This window comes from Gallus gallus, chromosome 3, assembly GCF_016699485.2.
Source record: "Gallus gallus isolate bGalGal1 chromosome 3, bGalGal1.mat.broiler.GRCg7b, whole genome shotgun sequence".
Taxonomy (NCBI): Eukaryota; Metazoa; Chordata; class Aves; order Galliformes; family Phasianidae; genus Gallus; species Gallus gallus.
Window position 1 is genome coordinate 85,396,897 of NC_052534.1, and position 27,586 is coordinate 85,424,482.

Here is a 27,586-nt window from a genome sequence, read left to right on the forward strand (position 1 = left end):
TGAACTGGCCCAAAAACTCAGAGAGGGAGACTGGTCAAAAATTACTTCTCCATAGACCCTGTATTATTAATCCATGCCAATTTTTCTCAATCCATAAAAAAAGTTTGCAGAAGCTCAAGATGTCCTAAATAGTAACCCCAGTCATTTAGAGAGCTCTCATCCATCTGTTCAACTGTATTTCCTTCTCCAAGTTTGGTAAAATGAAACCTATAGTTTCAAGCAGTTCTCTTCCAAGAATTCACCCCAAGACTAGAAGCGCCAGTATCATGAGTCCTGTAAGAATTTCTTTCTAATGAGATTTTCAATTGTGATGGCAGACTAACAGCATACAAATAGGACTACAGACAGCTGTTGCCAAGGTACTGAAGTATATCAGAGTGAAAACGTTTTGCAGAAATGGTCTGAGGTATATTTGAAGTTTTCTTCTGAGGCAGGAAGACTCTTGTTACTTTATTACCCTTGGTTTTGAAGTACCACCACCTAGTGATACTGAACATCCATCCCTAGGTCTGTACATTACCTAGGCGATACACATAGCTGATTTGAGAAGAGACTGAGCTGAATGGAAGTTGATTGCTGCCTCCACTTACACTCTCCATCATTCCTTTTCTAAAAGTGTTCTAGAAGTTCTGACTTCATTTTAACATGGGATGAACCACTTGGTGAAATATGTTAGAAAAAGAAATTCTCAACTTCAGGCAACTTTTTTTGAGGAATTCCTTCACTAATACTTGAAGAACATGAGTCCTGGTAAACAATTATAACTCTATTAAATAAGTTGAATCATAAGTGGTTTTTTGTTTTGTTTTTGTTTTTGTTTTTCTGTTTTTTCTTTTCCTTCTGGGAACAGAACCTGTTTAGAGTTGGGGAGTAGAATGTAGCTTGAATATAAGCCTATTAAAGAGCAAGGTTTACCAGTAAATCAGTTGGTTGTTCTACTTTCCTGCTTACTATGCCTTGCAGCACTTCTTCAGTAATGGAGATTTATTCTATACTGAAAGGAAGTAATTTTGCTTGCCTTAATAATATAGAAGGTTCTTATTTGTTGCAAATCGAGTATTTACCATATGAAGGTATTTCACATTGTATTTCAGAATGATTGCTTCACAGCTTGTTTATGTAAACCGAAAATACGTGAGAACGATGCCACCTAATGTAAATAGAGAGCATAACAACCATTTCCCTTGTATTTGTTAACACTGCTTTCCAGTTGATGTTGAAAGGTTAGAAGTTTAGTATCCCTCCTTTTAGCCCTTCTGCCTAAATATGTCCACCTGAGATTTCAATGGAATGACTGAAAAGGTCTAATTCCTACAGAACTCATTTCTATTCTGGACATTGTTTAGGTATGTCTTGAACTATTACTTCTTTTCAGAACATATGAAGTAAGGAAAATGCTTTGAACAATTTTTTTTTTTTTTTTTTTTTTTTAGGCTTATCTGCATGCAGCTCTCCTGAATTCAATCAAATTCATCTGAACTATTTCAAATTCCACTGGAGGAGGAGACAGGAGGATTTAGTAGACATTGCCTGCTGAGAAGAAACAAGGGGCGATAACTCAGGGAAAGCCTAAAAGAGTAGGACCTGTCATGCAGCCTCCTTAACTATGTCGTTCCTAACTGCATTTGTTACAGTCTTAGCCATGATCTTGCCCAATCCCAGCTGCGTACACCTGTGTGCTCACTTAGAGCCCGTTTTTTGCACCTATGTGAAGCCTACTCAGATTTTGAATACGTATGAGTTTTGCAACAATTTACATTTTCTGTATTGGTGTAACTTTAGATATTTAGTTTCAGCTCTGGCTCAACATAGTACATCAGACGTTTTAAAGATATATTTTTTTTTTCCATAAGAGGAAAAGTAATTTTAAAGTTGGGTAAAGACAAGGGGAGGTAAGGTGATATGGGCCGGTTTGTTTAGCAATAGGGATCTGTTTATTAGTTTAAGGACCAACATATTAGTTTAGCAAAAGGAATCAATGAATGCTAATTCTAAAACTTTCCTTTTCGCTTTTCTTGGTGTGTGAGCAGCCCTGTTTTCTCTTAATTCTGCTTCACAAGAAGCACCAGAGACATAATAGACTGCTTATCTTTGCATTTCATGAGGTGCTAGGATGTTTTCCTCATATTTTCACATATATGGTTTTGGAAATTGCTGATTATGGGTTAACAACCAATAGAAATGTGCCAAACAGGGGAAAAACGGCTGAAGGTCAGCTAAAAGTCTCAATGATGAAGCTGATGGTGGAAAAGTGGGGATAAAGTAAGTGGGCATATGACCACCCTAAATGCAACCATGCATGCCCAGAGGGATATTAGCATATGTTAATGTGTTCTTGGAAAAGAATGAATACGTATGTCAGTGTACTGCATATGCATGTCTTAACTATTTAACTGTAGAACCTGAACTCTGAGAGAGTGCGCTTGTTCGTCAAGTTGTCCAATTCATATCATGAGGAATAAAGGAAAGGCACTTTCTAACACTACATTGGAGTTAGAGGGTTTTCTTCCCAGATATTGGATGACAAGGTATCTACCTTGAGGAAAGATATTATGAAGACCTACTTACAGATGCTCTAGTTTTTTGGCCATATTTTGATAATTAGCATGGAAACCATGGACCTGATTTGAGCTAAGCTGTTTGATCACGTTTTGGATGACAAGCTGCCCTTTAGCTTGTGTAAATACGTGATATAACTCATCACCATTTTCAGTATAAACCAGCAAGTTCATCTAAACATATCAGTTTTGGTGAAGCCAAATGTCTTTATTGCCTAGGGTGATTTTTTTTAAACTTATTTCTAAAACTGTGGGATTTCCAATTAAAAAAAAAAATCCCAAATGTATTTATGAATAAAAAAGGATAAACACAGTGATTGCGGATGCACATTTTAATTAACTGGAAAATCTCTTCTTCTTTTTGTTGATCCCCTATTTCCTTCTTTTCCAAGGCTCATGTGTGATGATTGTAGAAAGATGAATAATGTTTTAGTCATACAACCTTCATTAAAGCTATTGAAAATGTGCTGTTAATTCCCTGAGTTCAACTTTGAAAACACGAAAGTTACTGTTTATCCCTGTATCTAAGAGCATGAGATTTTTTAACAATCATAGGAAAAAACCTTTCTTCACATAGTAAAAATCCTCTTTATCTGAGTAGAATTACATTAAATGTTTGACATTGTTGTGATATTCTGTGGGTCTTTTGAGAACATCTTTATAGAAGCATGAAGGACTAAAAGTGTGGTATTCATATCACTAGGGAAAGGATTTTTATGAATAAAAAATCCAATCTTTACATAGCTACCAGATAAAAGGGATGCAGCAATATCAATACAAGTACTTAGATGAAACGTGTTCTGAGATAGTAACACCGTTTTTATATTGTTAGTCATTGGCTGTGCATTACAATGCATAATGTGCATTGTAAGTAGCCTTTGCATTTTTATTGCAAATCCAGCCAATTGGACTGGAGTTTACATTTTACTTAAAATATTGTTATCATTCAAGGTTCAGCTGACCATGGTAGAAAAGAGATGTCTGGGTTGCCAGAGTATGAGAATTTCATTCCACTTACAACACAAAACATGTTTTCTTCTCAGTCTCTGTCACACTGATTGGTCTGGAAGAGAAAATTCACTTGCAGTTGAAGAATATAAGGCCCAATAGATTCCCAATTAAGTATAGTTTTATTTCCTTTCTTTTTCCTAAGTCATATTTTAACATGGATTGATATTCCATCTTCCTTATTTAACCTCTACAAGGCTAATTTCTTTGTTTTTTAAGCACATCTAGCAGGGGACAAGAATGCTTTGAATCCCACTCATAATTCAGGTTGCAGAGTTTTGCTCCTCAGTGTGTTCCAACTCCAAGTCAGGACAAGAAGTGGGTGTATTTCATCCTCCATTTGACCTTGCTTCTCTTGAAGGGAAATCTGAGTTTGTGAATAGCAAAGGGGATAAAGTAATGGTGGACTAAATAATCAGGTCTGCATTACATATGCCAAAGTGAGATGAAATGTAAAATGATTTTCTGCTTTCCCTTACTTCTATCAGACCTGAGTTTACGGAGGCTAGAAGAGATGCATCTTTTTCATATAACCATTTAAAGTTCTAAACCATTTCATTCGGGGTACAATTATTACTGTCGTCTTAATCACTTCATGGAAATCCTATAAATACTACTGGATTCCCGCTGATGTGACAGATCATGGTGTAATCCCCTAGGACTGAAAGAACATCATCCAAAGGGAAGGGAACCCACACCATTTAAGCAAAATCTACAGGGTATAAAAACTAGGTAGAAAATAACTTAAGTAAGTGTAAAATATACCATTTTTACTGCAGCAGAGATTAAACTAGGTCCCCTGTCTGTCTAGAAAAGCTGCTCACTAGTGATATACAGAATTAAGCTGATATATGTCCTTTATCTGAACGAATGATTTTGTAATCAGTTTACTTTAAATGGAACAATTCTGACAAGGAAGATTAAGCACCTTTGTCTCTTACTCTTCTTGCAAAAGCAGCTGTTGGACTGACTGTTAGGGGAGACGTGTATATTTAAATCCATTCAGACACAAGTTGTATTGAAACTTAATCTACTACACCCTAGATGGGTACTTAAATGAGCAAATGAAACAGGCTCTTTTCTGTCTGAACAGCAGAAATAATCAACTGGGAAAAAGGAAATAGGCACCTGTGAATGTAAGTAAACCAAGTGTTCTTTGCATGCATGTAGAGTGAAAGAGCATCTATTTTCATGGTGGATAGATTTACTGAGGAGATAAAAATAAAGGATACTGGAGTTATGGCATGACAGCATAAACGCATCAAAATGTCCAGCTAATTAGGTTAATAAATCTGGGATCAAATTTTAACCAATAGAACTACACAAGTTTAAAGTAAGCATAATAACCCAATACAGAATTCCTGTTGATTCATAAAATACTAAAAACTGTTCCAAAGATTACCTTAAAGTTAATTTCTCTTAGGTTTAAAACTCCAGATGTAACCTGAGAAAGACTCTAAACATAACAGCTATAAACATTTCCTTACAAGGAAGTGTGTAATATGGGCAAATAAGTATTTGATTTCTTTTATTTTACCAATTTATAAATTTAAATAAAAGTAGTAGACACCATTAATTCTCCTTTTCAATGAGATCATATACTTTTAGGTCAGGCAATAAGAAAATTAAGGACAGGAGACTGACTAGCATGAATATTGTTAATAATCTCAGATTATGCACTACAGCTCCTAATTTTCCCATGATATGCACCACTTCAATACAACTTTATACTATGAAAAGCTCATAGTTCCTCAGCAAATGTATTTGACAAGTCATCTACAATGCAGGCTGAAATATTTGCACAATGCAAGGACATTGGATCATTTTTGTCCTTGGAAGAACAAATACTTGAAGGATGTTTCTCCTTTTAGTACTGTATTGCCACGGAGCACCTCTCACTGCTGTGTTAATACATGTCAGAGGCAGCTTGCAGTCTGTTGTTTGGTTTAATCCAGGAGAATTTGGAAGCTTTATCAAGACATATCTAAACTCCCTTCCTATATCTAAGAAGAGGACCAAGGCTGCTGGTGTCACCATGCTCCCCTTTTTGCAGCAGACAAGGCAACGTGCACAGGGGTAACCATGGAAAAATTGAATTGAATGAGGTCTGATAGTTGTTGTGCTGCCTTGTTGTGGTAACCCAGAGGACACAGAAGACATGAGGCAAGGGAGATGAGGTTGGAGATAGTTGAAGGATAATGAATTTAATCACAATTTGTTATGATAAGGGTAGTGAAGCATGGGCACAGGTTACTCAGAGAGGTGGTAGAAGCCTCATCCTTGGAGATATTCCAGGTCATGTTGCACAGGGCTCTGAGTTTCCTGATCTAGCTGTAGGTGTCCCTGTACATTGCAGGGGAGATGGTCCACATGACCTTTAAATGTTCCATTCCAACTCAAACAATTCTGTGAGACCAAAGCACCTTGCAGTGACCACAGCCTATGCTGACAACCAGTGGTAACCATCTAGCCTTCTTTCAGCATGGGTTCATGGCCTCCTCAATTTGCAAGGCTCTGAAATGAATTAACATGGATGCAAGGATCTGTTGTTACAGCATGTCAGCCTGTGACACTTGTGTTGGTGAGTCAAGGTCTGTTACATCTACCAGGAATTCAGACAGAAAATTACTGCAGAAAATCCCAGCAGTTGTAGGAGATGGTGTGGGAACGTCTGCTGTGCCATTTCCACGATGCAGCTTCTTCCAGTTCATCTCAAGAGTATGTTACAGCTAGATAGCGTTATAAAGACAGCTGTAAAACTGGAATAGTATTAGTGATACTCACATAACATGCCTTTTAGGATTAGGCATTCAAGCATTATTACCTGGATTTAATTTAATCTAGATTAATTGCTAATTATAGCCTGCAGGGTCAGATGCAGACATAGTGTTCCCTGAGAGGTGTGTCTTGCACCTGGCTTACTTACTCTCCCTTCCCAGACTGCAGCACAGCCTGCGCCATACCTGGGCACCATCTTGGTGTGATGGGCTTCCTGTGTGGTGCCATCCAGGGGAAAGCATGGACATGAATGTCCAGCTGTGCAGCTCAGTGCACCCACTGCATCATCTGCCTTGTGAAGGTGTGTGACTGCCAGGGGACTGAACACAATTTGCAATGGTGGCAGCAATGAATGGGGAGGAAGGAATATGGGGCACAGAAATCATTGTTCTAGTTATGATTTTTTCTAGTTCCAATATTGTATTTTTCACTGTCTAAAACCCTTAGCACTATTTCATAACTCTCTGATTTATTTACTTCTCTTTTAGTGGCAGCTGTATGCAGGAGCTAGAAAATTAGTGTAGATCTTGCAAAGATAAGATTATAGATGAAGGAAGACTTTTGGCACAAAGCTCTACTTAATATATGAAGAAGAGGAAGAGAAATTCAATTTTTGACTGAGACTGAAATAAAAAATAAAAAACCAAGATGACCTGGAAACAAAAACAAAACCATAGATAAAGGAAAAAGAATTATTTCCAGTCACTTAATAAGATAGAAGAAGCAATGCAAAGAAGGAAAGAATACATGATTATAGGGATGTATTAGGGATGATAAAAACTTACAAGAGCTTAGATATTCATGTAAAATTATCACTTTGACTCACAGAATGACATAATTGTCATTGTAACCAGTAGTCCTTTATAATTTGAGAAGTAATTTTAAAATTTCAACATAGAAAATTAATTGAATGTAATGTCAAGAGTAAAATAAACAACACCTCTCAGCATTTCATTTGCACATTTGTTATATGAAAGACAAAGAACTGGGAGAGGTATAATGAGGTCTGGCATTTAATTATAATGATTTAATTATGGAGATCATATATTAAGGCATCATTTGAAACGTAAACAATGCCAAACTTCCCAGTGATCAACCTTTCTGCCAACTGTAGTTTTTATGAGTATGAAATAATAACTTATTACCTATTGTTAAGATTACTTATATGTCATCGATAAAAAAAAAAAAGTTAACCTCATTAACTTCTGATATAGCTTAGACCAGCTTCTCAGTCCTCTCCATGTCTTTGAGTACAGTGTGTACCTATTTTTTGCCACCTACAAATACAAGAGTGAGCAGTTTTCATAGTAGCACTGCTGGCTGCCTAATTGGAACAGAAATCAAGAAGCACTGGTCAGTGAATGGAAGGATACTGGAAATATGCAGTGAAGCAAAGTAAAAGCATTCTTGTGAGAGTGCTGGAGGAGAAAATCATAGGAAGAAGTCCTAAAGGAGAACCTCGCAGAAAGATAGCTGCAGTAATTGAGAAAGGATCAGTACCAACCTCTAATTGTGTTTTCAGTTTACAGGCGGCAACATAGACTGACATATAACTGACTTTTTCCACAAAATCTTGTTGCTGAATAATATCTTTTATCACAGCTGTGAAGAAACAGTGAAGGAAAAGACAGCGTGCAAGCCAGTTCTTTTAGGGAGGATAGGCAGATTTTGCCATGCTTGTCAGGATTAGAAACAAGTAGCTGCAACCCACACATTTTATGTGATAAAAGGAAGTGATAAAGTTAATCTGATAAATTTTCCAGGCTTATGAGCAGATTACAGGGTGCAATCCTCTCTTCCTCCTGCCTGGGATGCATTAGGCACCATTCAAGTCCTATTCAAGATGTGGAATCTGTATCTAATATAGTTTAGGCATTCCAGGAAACCCACTTAAATTAACAACTGAAGGTAACCTACACCAATGTGGAAAAAAAGAAGCTGATCCTCTACTACCTAGAATTAGAGGATAATAGAAACTTCTCCTTCTAGAATAATGGAATCACCAAAGTTGGAAAAGACTTCCAAGAACTTCCAGTCCAATCATCCACCAATCACCAGTATTTCCCACTAAACCATGTCCTTCAATGTAACATCTAGATGTTTCTTGAGCACCTCCAGGGACGGTATCTCCACCACCTCCCCGGGCAGCCTGTTTCAGAACTTGACACCACTCTTTTGGAGAAGTAGTTTTTTCTAAAAATACAGCTGGAAAACCAATTTGAACAGGAGGAGATTGCGAGCAGTGATAATTTTCATCTTCACTTCAGAAAACACATGAAGCGAAATAAACCCTGACTTCTGTAGCTGGAATCAGAAACAATTGTAAAACACTGTGAAGATGAAGTGAAAAGTTGGCAGCTTGCCAGCAGACAGCTTCCCTGAACTGGCAGTTATCTGCTGCCATAGCTGTCATAAGAGAGGCTGTATCTCTTTTTTAGCTACCGAAGAGCTGCTAATTGGATAATGAGCAGTTTTCACTTTCTCATTAGTGCATACTCATCATAGTGTCTACAAAGTATCTGTAGTTAAAATATCCAGTGATCATTCTGTTGGTCTCTGTGTTGTAATTCCAAGGTGTCTGGGTTTTTAGATTAATATTTGAAAATTAGTGGCTGAAGCCCAGCATATTTGAATTAAATAAGCATGCAAACTCATGACATCAATGCTATAATCTAAAAGAAAAGGAACATTCTGTGTAAATCTCTGCCTCTCCTACAGAGAACATGCTTGTTCTCTTAGGGCTCCCTTTCCACTGATGCCACAAATAACATATATCTATGAGGACATTAAGCTACTAAGTACATACACTTGATGAACTGGATTTACTAATAACAATATTAGGTATGAATTGGTAGCCGGTATAAACTGGAAAAAGCATTTTTAGTACATTACATTGCTAACAGTTTTCTAAGTAAGCTCATTTCTTGAATACTGATAAGCTTACAGAGTTACAAAATTGTTGATCTGCTCTGATTTCTGACAAGTCGGGCAGCTTAGGATGAGGACAGCCATAGTAGTTGAGCAGATGGAGTTGCAGAGTTAAGAGGTCTGGCCTTTCGGTGCCTCAAAGATGAAGAAGGATTTCCAGAATCATCTTCTGGGACTTGAGCACTTACGAAGTTCACTGAAGATGCCTGAGATTTTTCTGAACTATAGTTCCTAACCCACAGTCATTATTTGTATGGGATAATTTTAATGAACTGAACATTTTATTCTTAAAACACATGAAAGATTGCCAAACCAGCTTTTTTTTTTTTTTTCCCCCCCAGGATTAAGTGTTATATTAACACAATGCTTAACACGATTCTTAACAATGAACAGCTGCCTGGGGCCTGCTATAAGCACACACACTCATCCTCTAATGTTATGTCAGCTAAAGGAATTTAGATGAATGAAACATCAGTTAAGCATGCCCCTTTAAATCCATGTTAAACCTGACAACTAAAGAGGTATAAGGAAAACAACTTAGCTACCTAATCCTTGATATATTTTTAGAGATTTAATGCAAAAAAAAAAAAAAAGACCTTTCTCTATAAATCTACTAAAACCAGATCCATCAGTATTAATTAGCAACATGTAAACACCTTGATTGACAGTCTAGCACTGCATGTTGCTCTTGCAGTGAGCTGCGCCTTTCAAATTCCTACCCATGTGCCCCAATAACATATGGTTGTTACAATGCCATATAGGTTTTACCTCGAAGAAGCCTAATAATAGCTTCTGTTCTAGAACAAAAATGGTTTGCTGCAGGACAAAAAAAACCAAACAAACAAAAATACCCACCCTTTTGGGAGGAGAAAAGTAGAGCAAAACAGTTTTATACTCAGTTGTCTTTGTTTCCATGCAGGCAGGCAGCTAATAATGTGCATTTGTCAGTTCACTACTTCAACAGTGTTCCAGAAAACAGTGCTCCTGGCCATGACACATCAGGGCTGCTTTCTATGGTTTGTCATTCACATGGCTTTCTGGGAAAAGAACATTACAGCAGTTTTGTTTTAACTAACCTTTTTTTGTGTCTGTGTCTATAAATACGAGATGTCTTTCCACTACTCTTTTACCAAGCCATATCTAATGGTGACTTGAACTAGAATGAAGTGGACATGAACAAAAAGGAAGATTTCACTCAGCAGGTAAGGGACTGACAGAATGATTTCTGAGCAGGAAAGCTGATACAAAATACTTTTGCACCTGCTTCAAGATTTTAATCAAGCAAATACTTTGTTGTGCTTTATACACAGTTTTCTTAATGCATGTGTGTTGTGTATGTTCTAATTCTACAGTAGACATGGATCAAATAAAGACTTGTTTAAACAGAAACAACCATTTACCTTAGAAAACAAGTCTAGCTCATTTTACCTTCTCATGTCTTTCTTTAAAAAGATTATCAAAAGTAGCAGAAATAGTGATCAAAAATCTGATCCTGTTAATATTTGTAGAAAACCAGACTGGATTCGTTAATATGAATGGAACCACTACTGTTTGTCTATCAGAGTCTGACTGAAATTAGAAAGTGACAATTTTGGGTCATTCTACTGAGCTGGGTGAAGTTGTAGCTGCTCAGTTTTCATATAAGTGCATTTTAAAGTTGATTCTTGTGCAAGCATTACAATAAATACTTTCAATAAAGTTAAAAATAAAAAATACCTGTTATTTGGGTAGACTCCAAGAGATCTCTTTCTGAAAAACATGAAATATGTTTAATTAAAAATGCTGAGAAAGATATAACATAGCTTAGAAGTAATGGTGCAGACAGACTTCCTAAGGCTACTAGAAATTTTTATCAGTATGAAGAAATGGATATTTTTTGTGCCAGAGATACACCTGCCCTGAGTCACTGGCTGCTTCCTAGACCATCTTTGTATATGAAATGAGTCACAGAAATTAGACATAAAAGTCTTGTAGATCATTAAGTCCATTTCCTTGCAAATGTCTTCCAGATGAAGGATCAGTCATGTGTTAAATGGATCCTGTTACTACATCTCATTTACACTGCTGCAAGTTAGAGATGACACCACCAATGTTCTTTTCGGGTCCAAAATGATTTTGAAGGCAGGATTAGCTTCTTCATTATGAGATTCTATCTCACTTTAGGGAATTTTTTTTATGTGGTGCAGGTGGCATAGTCCAAGGGAAGTACTTTTAAATAACTTTGTCACAAGGACTATGCTGCCTTGAAGCAGTTAGAGAATCAGTGACCTTGAGAAGTAAAACTACTACTAATTGCACACCTAGTAAGAAGTATTTGGATAGCCATAGCAGACGAAGGCTGAAGTCAGATGTAGAAATAAATGAGCTAAACTCATTCCATTTATTTTCCCATGAAGGACATTAATAATCTTGAGTGTATTTACAAGTTTCAAAGCAGGAAGGAGACTCTACCTCTGTCCCTAATGTTACTGTCATCTTCCTGTGACCTATGGCAAGACTGTGCTTCAGAGCTTCTCTAACTACAAAACAATCACACATACCTAATATTCATGCACTTGCAGGTCCTTCACTGGGAGGTTTCTGTAGCAGTAAATCACTCTCTGGGAACCACTTCATCTAACAAGGTCACTGAGAGAGAAATTAGTTACAGCAGTATCTTGACAATGTGCAGCAATCTTCACATCTCTAGCTTACAAACCACCAGCATCTGCATGTAATAGCACACAGTACAAGCAAAAAGCCAGAATCCCTCTGTATGCCTACAGTAACTCTCTAGAAATACCTGAGTTACTCTCTATGACTCCCCCAATTCCATGGACCAAATTCTCTACTGATATAAATCTGAGTAACTCCAGCAACTCTAGTGAAGCTGCATTAATTCCCAGCAGTAGAAAATTAGTTCCAGCTGCCTCTGCTCCTCCACTGCTTCATTGCTGGGAGGCAGCTGGGCAACCCTTTCCATCTGTCAGGAGAAGAGACAGAGAAAAAACTTGGATATGGGCATACTTGCTTTACACACACTACTGTGTAAGGTTCTAAGAAACACCTCTCTTTAAGACTTGACATTTAGTTTCTGAGATTTGCTACCACATAAAAACATCAGTTGAACTTGACCGTACCAAACAGAAGGAGCTGTAAAAGGCAACCTGGTAGCAGCCCAAGTGGTTCAGAGAAAATTCCTCAGCATTTGCAATCAAAGTGCAATTTAAAAGTTGGTTTACTTTTGAAAGTAATCTGGAAAAATGCTTAAGCAATGTGAATAAGGCAATTGCTGACATCATTTGAACAAGAGCTTATGATTTTTTAAGACTGGAAATTAGCCTGGTAACAGTTCATTTCACTTTATCAACTCATTTTTATGATAGAATAACAAACCAAGTGAAGCAGTTTAAATAAATAACACATTCAAATGACCTCATGTTTTTTTTTTTCCACTTTTGCTTTTAGCATATATGTTCTTCTGTTTTCCACATTTTTCTAAATCTTAGTCATACCACATTTTGATGGCTTGATGGTCTTTGCAAAATGAATCTTCTGTTTTTGAAAAATATTTATCAACAACTGAGGAAGATCATCACAATTTGATCTCCTAATGCTTCTTAAATAATGGCTAAAATTTGTTAATAATCTGAAAGAAAAGTGAAAACAAAGGTGTGATTAACTGTGGTGCAGTTTACCGAGTGGCTGCATCATTTCTTTGGATAGCCAGTAGCCGGCACATTGATTATCTTGTTGATTATATTTATATATATATAAAAAGCTGATGCTAGAGTTGCACTGTTTCCTATTTCACTTTCCTTCTGCATCTGTTTATCTGCAGTTACACAGGAAATCTTTTAAAAACATATTCCTTTCCTCAGTTTTTCCTTTCAAATGCTATAGTGTGAGTTCCTTTTTCTCATTTTCCTGTCTCTCTTCATAAATACATTGCTCAGAGAAGTTTATAAACCGTAGTAATGTTTGCAGCCTTGCCTAAGTTCAGAAAGGAAGAATAAGTAGGAAAAAATAGAAGTTTCCCTTTGCAACATCTGACTTTGTCCCACAGTACATTGCAGATATATTTTGAATCATTTATAAAATCCTTTTGAGGCAAGTGTTCAATAATTGTCTTGGACTTTCACCTCTTCCACCCACCAGAAGTCTCTGCGCTTACTATTCCTCCCAAGGGCAACATTTTACATTTCCAGATGTTCTTGGCCTGAGGATTGGCAGGTTACAGATGAACTGCCTTTCGACAGCATTGTATTTCATGATACAGTTAGTGTTCCACTTCAGAGCCTCTACAAAGCTTAGAAGGAACACAAACTGATTAAGATCAATTGTTTTAGATGTATGGCTTTTGCATTGCCACAAGATATAAAATGTCTATCAGCTGTGGAAGTCTGAAAACATGCCAGAAGTGGCGTGTAACTGGGTTAAGTAGAGCTAGCAATCTTATCTGCAAAGGGCTGAAATGTCTGCTTGCTTGTACTATTCTGTATTCTCTCCACTTCCCACCTGCCATTATCATATGGGAGCTGAATAGCAGGATATTGTCTTGCTCTTGTCATTTGGCATGGTTCCCTAATACACCGCTCTAATACACAAGTGTATCCCTGAGGTGCTGTCTGTAATGTAAGGACATTTTCCTGCTGATAGTCACAAACATCCAGACTCTTATGCACTCAAAGCGATAGATAGGTATCTAGTAAATACAAGCAAAGCTGTTATTTGTATGAGTTGAAATTGTCCATAACAGGAATTGACTTCTATTCCACCCTAGTCTTCCTGCCTGTTCTAGGAGTTGCACTGGTCCACCTCTACCAAAATGGAAACTCTCCCAGCAGCAAATCTCCCATACCAAGGGGATCAGCACAAGTTGCAGCATTGGAGCAAAAAGGTCTGATGGAAGTCAGGACTTGTAGAGTACCGATACCTATCAGTGACGGTTCATAACAGATACATCTTTTAGAAAATGTGAATTTTAATTTGTTGCATAATGCAGCATACACTACATAGATTTTGAACCTTGTATTTCTGGGAAGAATAACCAAATCACCATTTGAGTGTTCACTAACTGAGGAAGAGAATCAAATTTCAAATGTTTCAAGGCTTTTTACTGAGCTTACCAGTAAACATTTGAAAACAAGCAAACAAAACCAGAATGATGCTGAAACAAATGCTGGCTAAAAAACTTTCATGTAGCTATAGGGTATGCTGTTACTGCTGCCACACAGGAAAGAAAGTAGGAACATTTGTTAATGACACTAATTAGAGCTTTTACCGTGTTAATGCCATGACTACTACTTTTTCCTTTCTACCCATCATGATTCCATGAAATTAAGTCATGATCACTCTCCAGCTCACTTGTACTGTAGCTCTTTCAAGATGTTACTTTACTTAATTATCCTGTCTTCTGTAAAACAAACTTTCTATAAATAATAAATTAGGGAGAAAATTCTTAGGTTGTATTTCCCAGGTGCTTCCCACACTGTTCTGGACCTTTTCTGACTGTTGACACCCCCATAAACTGACAGACAATAAGGCTATGTGGTGGCTCATGCTTCTAGAATCATAGAATCATATAATCCTCAGAGCTGGAAGGGACCTTTAAAGGTCATCTCGTCTGATTCACCTGCAATGAACAGGGACATCCACAGCTAGATCAAGTTACCCAGAGCCTGGTCCAGCCTGGCCTTGAAAGTCTCCAGGGACAGCACCCTGTATTGAGTACCTTAGGTAAAGTGTAGATTAGCGCAGATACAATGTCCTAAGTATAAGAGATTTTTTTCTTTAAAAGTAAAAATGATCAATGTTTTTTAAAGCAATAGGTGCAACAATATCCCTTTCCTATGACAAATATTCTGTGATAAAAATGCAGCACCACAGCCTCAACTTCTGTAGAGAAAACAAACTCTTTGCAGAGTACTATAGGTACATTTGTTATTAGAATTTTGTTAAAAACAAACATTTTCATTAACATCTTTACAAGTGGTCAGTCCTTATACTGCTCTTCTCGATGCAAAAAGAATTTGTTTTGGTAAATATCATAATGTGGGCTTGCTACCATGCGTTCATCAAAGCATTTAACTGAAAGACTTCTGATGTTCTGCATGTGTTACATAAACTACTCTTTGTTTGACTCAAGATGTAAGTAATATACAAATGGATATATTAATCTTCAGTCATTATGTTGAATAGTTTTTCAAAGATCTGTTAGAGGAACAACTGGAGAAAACTGAGTCTACCATTTAAACTGTCAGTAGTGATCTTTAAGTACAGAATACACGAATGCATTATAGGGCAGAAATGCAAATATAATGGTTATGGTACTGGTTTCAAGTTATCCAAAGAAAACTAATGACTGTTGAAGACTTCATGAAGAAGAAATCTGAAAATTTTAATAGTGGCAGCCTCTGCCACAAAGGATGCTTCTGTAAATATTTTTCATTAATTAATTTGAAACTCAATCTTTTCATGATAGTTTTCATGGCATCTTTCCTTTCAGAACATCATTTTATATATCTTGAAATTGATTTAGATACCTCTTTTATTTTAAAATTATTTGGGTTTATCCATTTGGCAGTTGGTATTTCCCCAGCTTCACTCATGGTTTTGTATAAGTAATGTTAAAATGCTCAGTTATAAATAGGTCTTGTCTGCTTTGTTATTCAGGAATGTTTCTTCATTACATTTAAATTTTATAATGTCTTTACTAGAGAGCTGTCTGTTATCTGCTTTCTGCACCAGCAGGAATGCCCTGGTGAGCTCTGAAAGAAGCTGTAAATAAAACACACTGCAGAGATTCAGAGCAAGGGGGAGAGAGGAAGGAAATGTTTCTTCAAACTCTGTTTTAAGAAACAAGTTCTATGCCTTTTTGACTGGGATAATGACAGAAAATAGCATAATGGGTGAAGAATAACACAGAAAAATGGAGATATCGATGATTATAATGAAAGCCATGTAATTGTTTCCTTACATATACATCTCAGATGCTGTTGCCTTTTCTTCTAAGTGGTTTTGTCTGCCACCAGGAGGGTCTATTGCCTTACCCAGATGGGTATTCTGCTTTTGTGCAGATCATTTTTTCTTCTGGAAATTCAGAAATTGTAGAGCGCACAGATTATTCCTTTATGGAAAAGGTAAAGAACAGTCTGATACAGAGGATAGCTCTTTGTTTCTCAGTGATTTTACAGTCCTCAGTTCCAGCCTGACCCAAGCAAGCCAAGAACTCTTGGCAAAGATGCTGAGTTTTAAATACATGCTTGAGAATGTATTCATGACAATTTGTGACCAAATATGGAGTGATTTCTTTGTTGGTTAAATAGTACTACAGAACCACAATTATGACGTCAGAAGATGGAGAATTTGATCCCTACCTTGATATTTTGTGAAATAATTAATCATTCATGATATTAAAATCTTTGCTACTTCTTATTTTCTATCCTTTGTTCTTTTTCCTGTCATCGTCAGATTAATCACACTAATGGAGAGATGATTCAGGCACATACTGATATTCATTGGGATAATACAAACATATTATTTTCTCTACTTCCCCTTTACACCATCTCTATTTTTATTTTTTACATCCATTTCAAAATCTGCTCCCAGCACTAAATCACATAAATAGAAAAAATAAAAGTAAATATAATATCTTATTTCTTTCCTGCTTACACATCCAAACATGGATTTGCTCATTTGACTACTGCCTGGGGAGTTTGGTTATTTAGCGAAATTAGATTGTGAAATTCATTTAAAAATGATGTATTTTCAGGTTTCACTTCCCATACTTATAAGAATTGGTACGGTTCCATGTTTAAGGGCAATACATTTCCTCTATTAAAAACAAAAAACAAAAAACCAAAAACAAAGCTATTTTAACATAAATAAGAATAAACATAAATGTGATTATTACAAATACTTTTTTTTTCCTCACATTTAAAGAGCACATTTCTTGACAAATGTTGTCACGTATGTTTTAATCTATTAGCTGAAATCTATTAAATCTGCCTGAAAATTAAATTATAAATGTACTTTTACCAGCTTTGTTCTAAAACTTAAGAAAAAGAATTCAGTGAGAAAATCTTATCCAAATAGCCTAACCTGAGTGTAGTTAAGTATTCACAGAGATCTCTATTAGCAAGAAGTCCTGGAAGTGCTACAAGGGAAATGCAGCTGGTGGTAGCACTCCCTTTCTCTGTTCTGTTTCGTTTATGCATATTACTTGGCTTTATATTTTATTGCTGGTTACAGAACACAGCTGGAATTGACAATGATGAAGTTGATGGCAACAGTATATGTAGTTTCAGAAAGAAAAAGGGAATCAAAGGTACCACAAAGCATGCTCCTCTATTAAAAAATGAGAAGATTGAGCCATCTCTCACCTCAAAAATCCCAGATCCTCATCCTCTTCAAGGAACCATTGTTAGTTCAGAACCACCACTGCATCATTCTCTTCAAAACCTGAATAATTTTCCTCTGGTAGAAAACGACAGAGGGGACAGAGGCAGTTCCTATTTTGGCAGCAACGTGAAAGGAGACATGTCTGGGGAAACACATGACATCCCAGAAAACGCTCACAGTGGGAAAATAGCAATAGAAAAAATGCAGGAGGGGACAGAGACATCAGGTAAAACAAAGCTGTCCATGGGTGTACAATCCACAGGCAACACAGAGAAAGTTGAATGCACAGAGACAGTGTGTGAAGAAGAGGCCAGTGAGAAGACAGAGCATAAACAAGAGGTCTGGGGCAGGATGGATGAAGAAAACAGCAAGTTTCATGTGACAAAGATGGGTTCCCTGGAGAGCACTGCAACCACACAAGGGAGTGACACTGCTGTATCTTTAGCACCTGGCATTTCTAGACAAAGTCTGCAAGAGCTGAAAAAACTTCTGAGTGAAGGCCCTCTGCCTGCCCATGGGCCCAATTACAGAGACGGGTCAAGTGGCACTTTTAGTCAACAAAACCTGAAGCCTGTGGAGAAAAGAGCTGAAAAACAAGGCAGGCCCTTTGAGACGCTTAGTCTCCATTTTGGAAAAGATACTCAAAAGTACCACAGTTTTCATGAGGAGGGAGCAGGGCAGCAGAGCAATCCTCTGCTGGTCCTCAGCTCTGCAGGATCTGATCAACCGCAACCAGTAGGAGGTGAGGTGGATCAGCCATTCCTGAAACAACCAGAGACTTCCATGAGTGCCGAAAGTTCTGCTCCTGAGATTCAGTTTGACTCTTCTGCAGGTAATGCTGGTAAGGATATTTAGCCATCACCTACTATACTATTAAAGAATATGTTTCTATTGTTTTGTGCAGTTTTGTGATGTTGCAAAATTTAGTCAGAACTTGAGCACAAGAAATTCGACACCTGGGTGATAGGGATGAGAAGTTGTACCCTACATCTATGCTTTTTTTTTTTTTTTTTTTTTTTCAAGTAAGGCTCTTACAGAGCCAAGTTACCTGCCAGAGACTGCCATGCACAAGTGGCTATGTCTTGTTCACTAGAACTGAAATATTTCCTCATTTAAACTGAGCACAGACAACATTTCCCAAAGGTCTGCTAGGCATCACGGAACTCTTAAGTTACTTGGCCTTCCTAAAATTTCCTTTTTAACATTTACAGCAGAGGAAATAGTCCCTATGTGCAGGTGGTGTTTTCAGTTATTTGCCCTATTAGAGGACTGTAATGAAAAATATCTAATACGAACTATGGTGGAAAAAAAGAAAATGACACAGAGAACTTCCTCTTATCTTCATGCTGTTCAAGAAGTTCATTTTAGAAGTTTTTATAGAGTAAACTAATTGCTACTAATAGGCTGTGGTTTCTTTGACTAGTAAAAACTAAACTTCTAGACTAGCTGGGTCAAAAATTTGAAAGCTCCTATTAGCTATAATAATGTGATGAGCTTGAGCAATTAGTTTTTTTATACCTATTCGAGGAAGGACAATAAAACCCACAAAGAAAATGCCAATTGAACAGATATCAGGTTAATAAATTTCTGGGAGCATCAGGCTCAGATAATATTATAAGCTTTTCAGGGTATTTATGATGCTCTTTGATTTATTTCAGTGATACGAGAAATATGAATATTTTATCTTCATTAACAAGATATTTTGTCAATCATTAGCTGTATAACAGAATGCAAGACAGTATTAATATACAACAGTATTAAGTTATCATTCTCTCTTGTTCTGCTTTCAGATGGTGGAAGCATGGCTATGGATAATCTGTAAAGAATCTGAATGTATACCTAATTTTGTTAGCTACAGAACAATTTTTGACATATTATGTTAACAAGTCTGAACAAATTCAGGCAAGATATCCATGAATGGCTGTATATCAGAACTAATTCAGGGAATTGAATGAGAAATTAACAGGTCTGAAAAAATACTTTGTGCTCAAACCTTTCTATTAGAATACACAGGTCAGAGGACTATTTCTTAGACTGCTCTGAATGCTGTTCCCTGACAAGTTGATGTTGTTCTTCTAAAAGGCTAGCAAAATTCATTGTCAAATCTAGGTTAACACTGTTTTCTCATTTGCTGTTTTCAAAGCCAGGAAATACACTTTAAAACACAGGAATAACTGTTCTTCATTATGACACCATTTAAAAAATTATAAGGAATTGAAGAGATTAATTGCAGACTCCACAGGGAGATTTCATCCAGATTTTAGCCACTTAAAATGTCTAATCCAAGCTCATTACCTTATCAGTAGAGAAAGACAGGAATTCTATCTTCAAAAAGGTAAGAGGTTGGTGAGAAATTGGCCTCTGGAGTTTGGCTTCTCTTTCTACCCAATGGGGAAGAAGTCTACATGGTTATCTTAGATTATTTGCCTCACTGGTTTGAAATGCCGGAAGCAACTGTAAGAGATCCATAGATGAAAACTAACTTTGAAGGGAGATGGGGTAAAACTGTTTTATCTCATCTAAAACAAACTCAATAACAAAAAATTTTGGAATCTCTGAGCTTTGGATTACATTTGGCTTTTGCCTAACAAATTGTATGGTGCTGTGTACGTTTTAATATTTCCTCTAGCAAACAGAAGAACAATCCTTGTGTACAAATAGTTTCTAATATAGTAGAAATGTGTTTTGAAACTAAACTTCATTGTATATACTTAGTAGCTTAAGTAAAGAAGAAAGCTTTGGATAAATTCTGATATCTTGAATGAGTCTTTGCCCTAATAATTAATTAATTAGTTAATTTTGATAAGACTTTGATAATATATTATCCTAAACATTTTAGTTACTGAAACGTCCAAGCAGAAGTCTTGGATCTAAGCATGTACTGACACTGAATATATCTAAAATACAACTCCTCATATATAGCAAATTTTCAGATATCTAATCTTAATGGTATTTATGGGGCACACTGCCCCTCTGTTGCCGCCTGTTGCATGGCAACAAAATGTAGTAGAATTTTGGTGGGAAAGTTCAACCTCTACTGCCATACCACCAACATCCACCTCAGCCATCATGGGCCAACATAATAAAATAGGAGGCATTGCTTTCAAGCAGCCCTTGTATAATCTGTTCTTTCCTTGCAGATTACCTAAAGTGAAAAAACAAAGCCATGCTATTCCATCATGTACATACTTTATGCCCCATCTGCAGTTCAATATATATATTTTATATTTAATTTTCTACATTTTGAACTCAGACATAGCACGGATGAAGCTTAGCTGCTTTCTAAACCTCAATTGTCCCTATTTTTTGTTGAGCAAATGATCATATTTTCTGCCTTTTTCTTTCCTTTTTCTTTTGAGCTAACCTGTATACTCCTTGCTACTTTTTTTTTTTTTTTGCGTCACAGGCTCAAAACCCAAATATTTTTCTTTAAAGCAAACTAGAAGTCCTAAATCCTTTATCTTTCATACCAATATACCAATAGCTGAAATCTCTAAATCTCTTCTTGCTGTATGACTCTTTATGATTATCCTTTTTTTTTTTTTCTTGGATCAATACAACATAAGATCCTATTTTTCTGCTCTATTATGTCCCCTTTTGTGTAAGATTCAACTCATCTGGTGGTAAGCCAGTCATCTTGCAACCCTGTGAGTAAAAGAGGTATATTCAAACAGTGATTCTTCCTTACTAGTAGAGATATCCATTTTCTTTCTACTAACATTGCAGTGTTGCCAGAGTAATTAGTTTAGACCTAATGTAACTGAAATGGATTCTATACTATTTCTCTGCACCTCTCCTTCTACAATGTACTAAAGAGTTTAATCTACCTTGAGCATTGTGCAAAGGCTTATTTTCCCTAAATAATCTTGCATTCCATTTCATATGGTGCATTCACTCATTTTTATATTAACATTTGTATGTTAATCTATGTTTATAGATTTTTTGAGTAATATTTGTAGTTTTGCATTATTCATATATATTTTTAAATATGTGTAGATAATTTTTATATATTAGTAGCTAGTTTGTAGTAAATAGAAAAAAACCACAAGTGATACCAATTGCTTCTCAGTGGTAACTTACATGAAAAATATAGATAGAACCACAGAAAAACAAACATTAAATGTTTACCTGTATACTACTGATTTGATACAAATATCTAGAAACTACATGTAGCAATTTTCTTTATAAAAGAAGTCCAGTCTGGATTTAAAAATCAATTCTAAAATGAAAATCTGAGCCCAAATTCGAGCATCTTGTGAAATTGATGTATGTTTCTGCTAGTAGAGTTTATGAATTGAAAATGGCGATGTCTTTATTTCTACAGTCCCAGGGAAACAATTACACTTGTGAATGTAGTTCTCCCTCATGAGAATGTACGACTGTTAGATTGTGTATCTATGTCTGCTACATTTGCTGAACATTTATTTTTTTGCTACCTTATCTACAGTAGGTGATGCTCTAGTTAAAGTTTGTATGAACAGGGAAAAGACAAAGTACTTGGTTTCCTAACTATTCTTTTCCAAACTTTATCCATCACTAGCTGCATGGACTTAGTCTAGCCTAATTTAAATTAAAATACCGATATTAATTTTAACCTCATCATCTAAAAAGATCCATCACTAATTATATCAAGTCAAACCTGAAAATACAGTTCTCACTTCTTCAGTTAATTGTTTTGGTTTTCTTAATGTTGTTTAACACACATTGCTTTTAGAATTTTTCTATTCATTTATGACATTTCATATAACATAATTATGTAGTTATACATTTATTGAAATAACAACCTTAGCTTGCGGGTAATGCACATATAATTTTAAAAAAAGTACTTACCATTGTTAGATGTTTAAATAAAGTATATCTGTAGTTTTGCATTGTGATATGAATTCATCTATCATTACTATGAACATATGTCACATTTACTTATCACTTTCAAATTACTATAAAATTATTTTATCTCCACTGGAACACTGATTTATAGGATTATTTGGGTCAGAGTTAAAGTTGTTTTTCATAAATTATGCAGAGATTTTTTCCTGAAAAAATGTTTGTTCAGAAGATGTAAGTAGTACATGACACATTTCTTCTTTATAAGAAATATTTGCAAGCCTTATATCCAAGTCTGACAGTCAAATATTACTTTGAGTAATATGAAAACATTAAGACCTAATTGTGACATAATTGGAATTTAAACCCTGAATGGGAAAGGGAAATACATACCATTTTTGCACAGGAAGTTACACTTGTAGAATAAAGGCTCTAGTACTGCTTTTACAGCCAAAAACCTCAGGCTTCTTACCCTAGAGCTGAAGATGCCACTTCTAATCCATAGGAAGATTCCCAGAATCTTTTTGAGCTCTATCCATCTGATCAATAACCACAGATTATTATTTGCTAATAGTCTGCTGCTTGATGTTCAGATTCATAAAGAAATCAGTAAATATTTATGTTGTAAAACAAAATGGGATGACTGAAGTGGGATTCAAGTCCTCGTTTCTTGGATGACATACACAAAGTAATGTTAATTTACATATATTCCCTGCTCACTAGTTGTGTCTTGTCAGCATCTGTAACGAAGTGAGTGAGTGTTGCAAATGATTGGACAGGACTTCCTTAATCAATATATATTTCTTTAAGGACATAGTTTCCCAGTGCTTTTGGAGGACAGAGAAAAAAAGCTGTTTCCATAAGCAGCTCACAGCTGAAACAGATGAAAGGAAAAGAGAGAAGGTGTCTGTGACAATTTTTTTTTCTTTATTTTAATGTTGGTCTGAATGATTTTAAAAAATTCATCTGGTCATATTCTCAGTTTCCATGAAAGAATGGAGGACTTTCCTACTACAAAGGAAGAAATATTTTATTTTATTTTAAGATCTTGATATCATATTTTTTGCCTTTGGTTTAGTAAGTTTATGGTAGTAAATAGAAATTAATATTTTATACAGTTTAACCTGAGTAGTAATAATGCTTAGATATGCAAAAGAAAAATAGGCTGAGAGATCAAGAGGTTTGTGAAAGTAAGTTACTATTCTTAGGTATCTGGTCCATTATGGAAGTTATAATTCAACTGTTACCGCTTTTATGTCAACAAGTTTATACAGTCCTACAGCTGCTGTAGTACTGTAAAGAAGGCAACTCCATGCCAGCAAATGCATAATCTCCTCTAAAAAGTGTGGTGCCTAAGGTGGAGAAGACTGCAGGCCTCCTCAGGAGGTATTGAGAAAGGTTTAGTAGATAAATACGTTTTTTATCATATTTCATTATCAAAGCACTTTTTAAAGATTTTAAATGAACATAAAATCTGAAGTAAATCAACTTTTAGTGGGAAAAAGGTATCTAGTCACTACTTGTGCTTCTACACTCACCCAATAAACTAACCGAGGTATTCCTCAGAAATCCCTGGCTTCAGTGCTTAGTAGCCTTGTGTTCTCCTATTGAAAAAACATTCAAGTCAGAGACTATTCCAAAAAATAAAGGATTTTGAATGGATTCTCAGGAAACAAAACAAAACAAAACAAAAAACTGTTTATTTACAAAAATGTTTTGTGATCCATATCATTTCCTTAGTTTTATTTTTACATTCTGTATCACAGTTTGCCACTATTGTACTTTTTAGAACAGCCTGTATTGCAGTATTCATTATTTTTTTTTAATATGAACATTTCTCTTCACTTATAGCATCCGGCAGAGAACCTGATATAAACAGCCTCAGAATTCCAAGCCTCCTTCACCTGTTCTCTCACATTGAATTTATTAAGCAGCAGATGGCCAGGGACAGCATACAGTTCGTCAGATTTGAATCAATAGATCTCCATGGTGTGTCAAGATCAAAGAACGTTCCTTCTCGCTTTTTTCATGTAAGTATTTTGGTTTCTAGATACATCTAGTATTTTCATTGCTCTGTCCTTAATTTATATTATATATATAGATATCTTCCTAGTGCAAGCAGAATCTCAAACTTAACAAATTATCTGCTCCTTTCACCTGTTAGTGTTCCAAAGAATGTGGACATTTTTTCATCACTGTAATCATCTATCCCTCTGTTTCTCAAAAATGGTAATCCAATTAAATATGGCCAGTAATTTCTTGTTTGCACTTCTAGTAAACTCTTCTGTTTATCTTTTCAAGTTCTACACAATCATAAAGATTTAGATTTACTGGATATCACTAAATTGCACTGAGAAAATTGTAACCACTAACAGAAAGAAAAAGAGTAAATTAAAATGTCCTTAGCTATTAGAAATGTTATAGTAGTCAATCAGGTGAGAAATAATGATTTAATAGCAATATTTTCCACACTGTTGATTCATTCATTCATTTTTAGAGGAGCCATTATGTACGGTTTTATGTATTTCAACAAAATTTCATCTGGTTAGGAAACATTTTATCAGCTCTGAGATTTTCCTTTTTCATGTTCATTCTGTCTCCTCTGTTCCCTTTCCCTTGGAAAGATAAAAGTAAAATGTAAAAGTGAGCCAAGTTTCTCTTGACAGCCACATAATTGCAGCTTTCATCATCCAGTGGTTTTGTTATAAGTTGTAAAGGCGTTTGCTTGGAGATGTCCTATCTACATTTCATTTACATATGTGGAAGTTCTCTGTTCAAAGAGAGAAAGTAGAATTAGGAGTTTATCCTGTTTGCTACCTAAGAGGGGAGCACTGAAACATTATAATAATTTCTCACTTGAAAATGCTTCTGTATGTTTTTCTTTTTGATTGTTTTTTTTTTTTCTTCCCCAACTCAATAAAACCAGAAGGTGAGAATTTTTGGTTTAATTTTGCATTTGAAAAGTGGTGAGGCAAGTATTATGGCATTTAAAGAGAAGTGGTAGCCTGAATTTCATCTTGAATCTTTTACGGTCACTTATCTTTCTGTAAAACAAATGCTCAGAGAATGCTGAAGCCTCATAAAGTAATTATAAATTAAAGTTTGACTTGCAAAGTTTGCACATGACTGACGATTCCCATAGTTGTACAAAAAAAAAAAAAAAAAAAAGAATACTAAGTGTTGAACATTTTCTACATTTCTTTATGGGAATTTAAAAAACGATCGTCAGGATATTTGATGCCAGAATTTTCATGCCAATCTTGTACAAGATTGTCCTGCTTCACAGTGACACAGTAATTGGCTGGTATCTTCCATTTTAATGACTGCTGTGCTTTAGGTGTTCTTTTATGAAAAATACTACTGTTCTTGCTACAAATCAAAATTTTCTAAGTTTTACTGACATAGAAATACCATTCAGTTATTTTCTCATTTGGTTGTTTGTCATTCTGCTCTGTGTTTAGGAAAAAGCAATTCATGGTGTTGCCATGCCCAGAAGCTATCTTGAACTGACCCTTAATCCTAAGGATAATGAAATAGATTATATAAATGCAACCAATTTTAATTGTGACATAATCCTGAATCCTGATTTATCAACGTTTCGAATTCTACCCTGGACGGAGCAGACTGCTAGAGTGATATGTGATTCCTTCACTGTATTGGGCAACCCTCTAATGACCTCGCCTAGGCACATTGCCAAGAAGCAGCTGAGCGAGCTTCAGGACAATGGCTTTTCTCTACACTCTGCCTTCACTTATGAATTTTGTATTTATGGCATTACTGAGGTTGTAAATTCAAAGACAATATCCTTTCCTGCAGCAACAATACTAAATAACCATGACCAGACATTCATTCAGGAGCTCATTGAAGGAATGTATTCTACTGGGGCCAACATTGAAAGCTTTTCTTCTTCTAGTGGGCCTGGACAAATGGAGATTACTTTTCATCCAGCATTTGGCATAGATGCTGCTGACAGTGCCTTCACGTTTAGAACAGGTATTAAAGAAGTGGCTAAGAAGTATAGCTACATAGCTAGCTTTTTCTCAGAATCAGGATTCTACAATTCAGGTGCTCTCTCACATAGCCTGTGGGATCTGAGTGGCCAGAAGAATTTGTTTTCTGCTGGTTATGGAGCTGAAGAGCTCACAGATATTGGAAAAAATTGGCTATCTGGTCTCCTGGCACACTCAGCAGCTATTAGCTGCTTGATGGCTCCAACCACCAGCTGCCGTAAGCCTTATTCCAAATACAGCAAAGAATCGAAGGAGACTGTAAGTGCAAAATGGGCATATAATGATAACAGCTGTGCCTTTAATGTCAAATGTCATGGTGGAAAAGGAACTCACATCGAGAATAAATTAAGTTCTGCTACAGCAAACCCCTACTTGGTACTTGCTGCTACTATTGCTGCAGGCCTAGATGGAGTAAAGAGAGGACTTAGGTATGATGATACATCTCAGGAAGAAGACCACATATCTGATCTGAAACCTTCATCCATCCCTCTGAAGCTAGAAGATGCTCTTGTGGCACTTGAGAAAGATTCATGCATTAAGGAAGCATTAGGTGAAACTTTCATCAGTTATTTCATTGCCATGAAACATTATGAGTTAGAAACTGAAGAAATGGATAGTGAAAGGAACAAATGCCTGGGGTATTTTATTTAGAGGGAGCACTCTTCTGTACTGATGCTGTGTAAATGCATATAGTGTAGACAAATATCTTGAAATTAGTAAATATATTTTAAAATGTTTTAATGCGTTATTTATTGCATTTCCTTCTTTGGATAGTAAATGGCAATTTCATTTTATAGTCTGTACATTCAGCAAAGTGGAAAACCGATATTCATGAAAAAATATTAACAGGCTTTTAGAATACTAGTTTTTTATTTTAAGTGAACAGGCCTGCTGGTGGAAAGAAGAAAAGAGAAGGTGAAATGGAAAAGAGCTTCTGTTTTGCTGCACAAAAAGCTCTTCAGGGGCTCTATGAACATATTTATTTACCAAGTCCCGTCTTCTATTTCTGGTTGTTTCTCAGTCTTCACAAGATAATGGCAGAAAACACCCATAAAAATACTTTGCTCATAATGTTTTCTTACCTCTCTCCTTGTTTAG

General features: G+C 36.0%; 1 protein-coding gene across 2 annotated transcripts; it reads left to right on the forward strand.

The window, feature by feature from the left end:
* The first annotated feature begins 10,400 nt into the window (after positions 1-10,400).
* On the forward strand, positions 10,401-27,225 carry LGSN (lengsin, lens protein with glutamine synthetase domain). 2 transcript variants are annotated; one of them, NM_001038586.2, is made up of 4 exons: positions 10,401-10,474; positions 17,505-18,495; positions 24,330-24,508; positions 25,940-27,225. In NM_001038586.2, the coding sequence occupies exons 1-4, from the start codon at positions 10,445-10,447 to the stop codon at positions 27,137-27,139; spliced, it is 2,400 nt and encodes a 799-aa protein (NP_001033675.2). In that variant the 5' UTR covers positions 10,401-10,444; the 3' UTR covers positions 27,140-27,225. The 2 variants fall into 2 exon arrangements, with proteins under 2 accessions (NP_001033675.2, XP_046794957.1); XM_046939001.1 differs by lacking the exon at positions 10,401-10,474 and having other exon boundaries at positions 16,050-18,495.
* The last annotated feature ends 361 nt before the right edge of the window (positions 27,226-27,586 follow it).

Excerpts from the sequence above, each read along its gene's own strand:
- LGSN (XM_046939001.1), top strand. The coding sequence starts at position 17,421 with ATGCAGCTGGTGGTAGCACTCCCTTTCTCTGTTCTGTTTCGTTTATGC. Across the intron at positions 18,496-24,329 it reads CTCTTCTGCAGGTAATGCTG|CATCCGGCAGAGAACCTGAT; the intron begins GTAAGGATATTT and ends CTTCACTTATAG. Across the intron at positions 24,509-25,939 it reads TTCCTTCTCGCTTTTTTCAT|GAAAAAGCAATTCATGGTGT; the intron begins GTAAGTATTTTG and ends CTCTGTGTTTAG.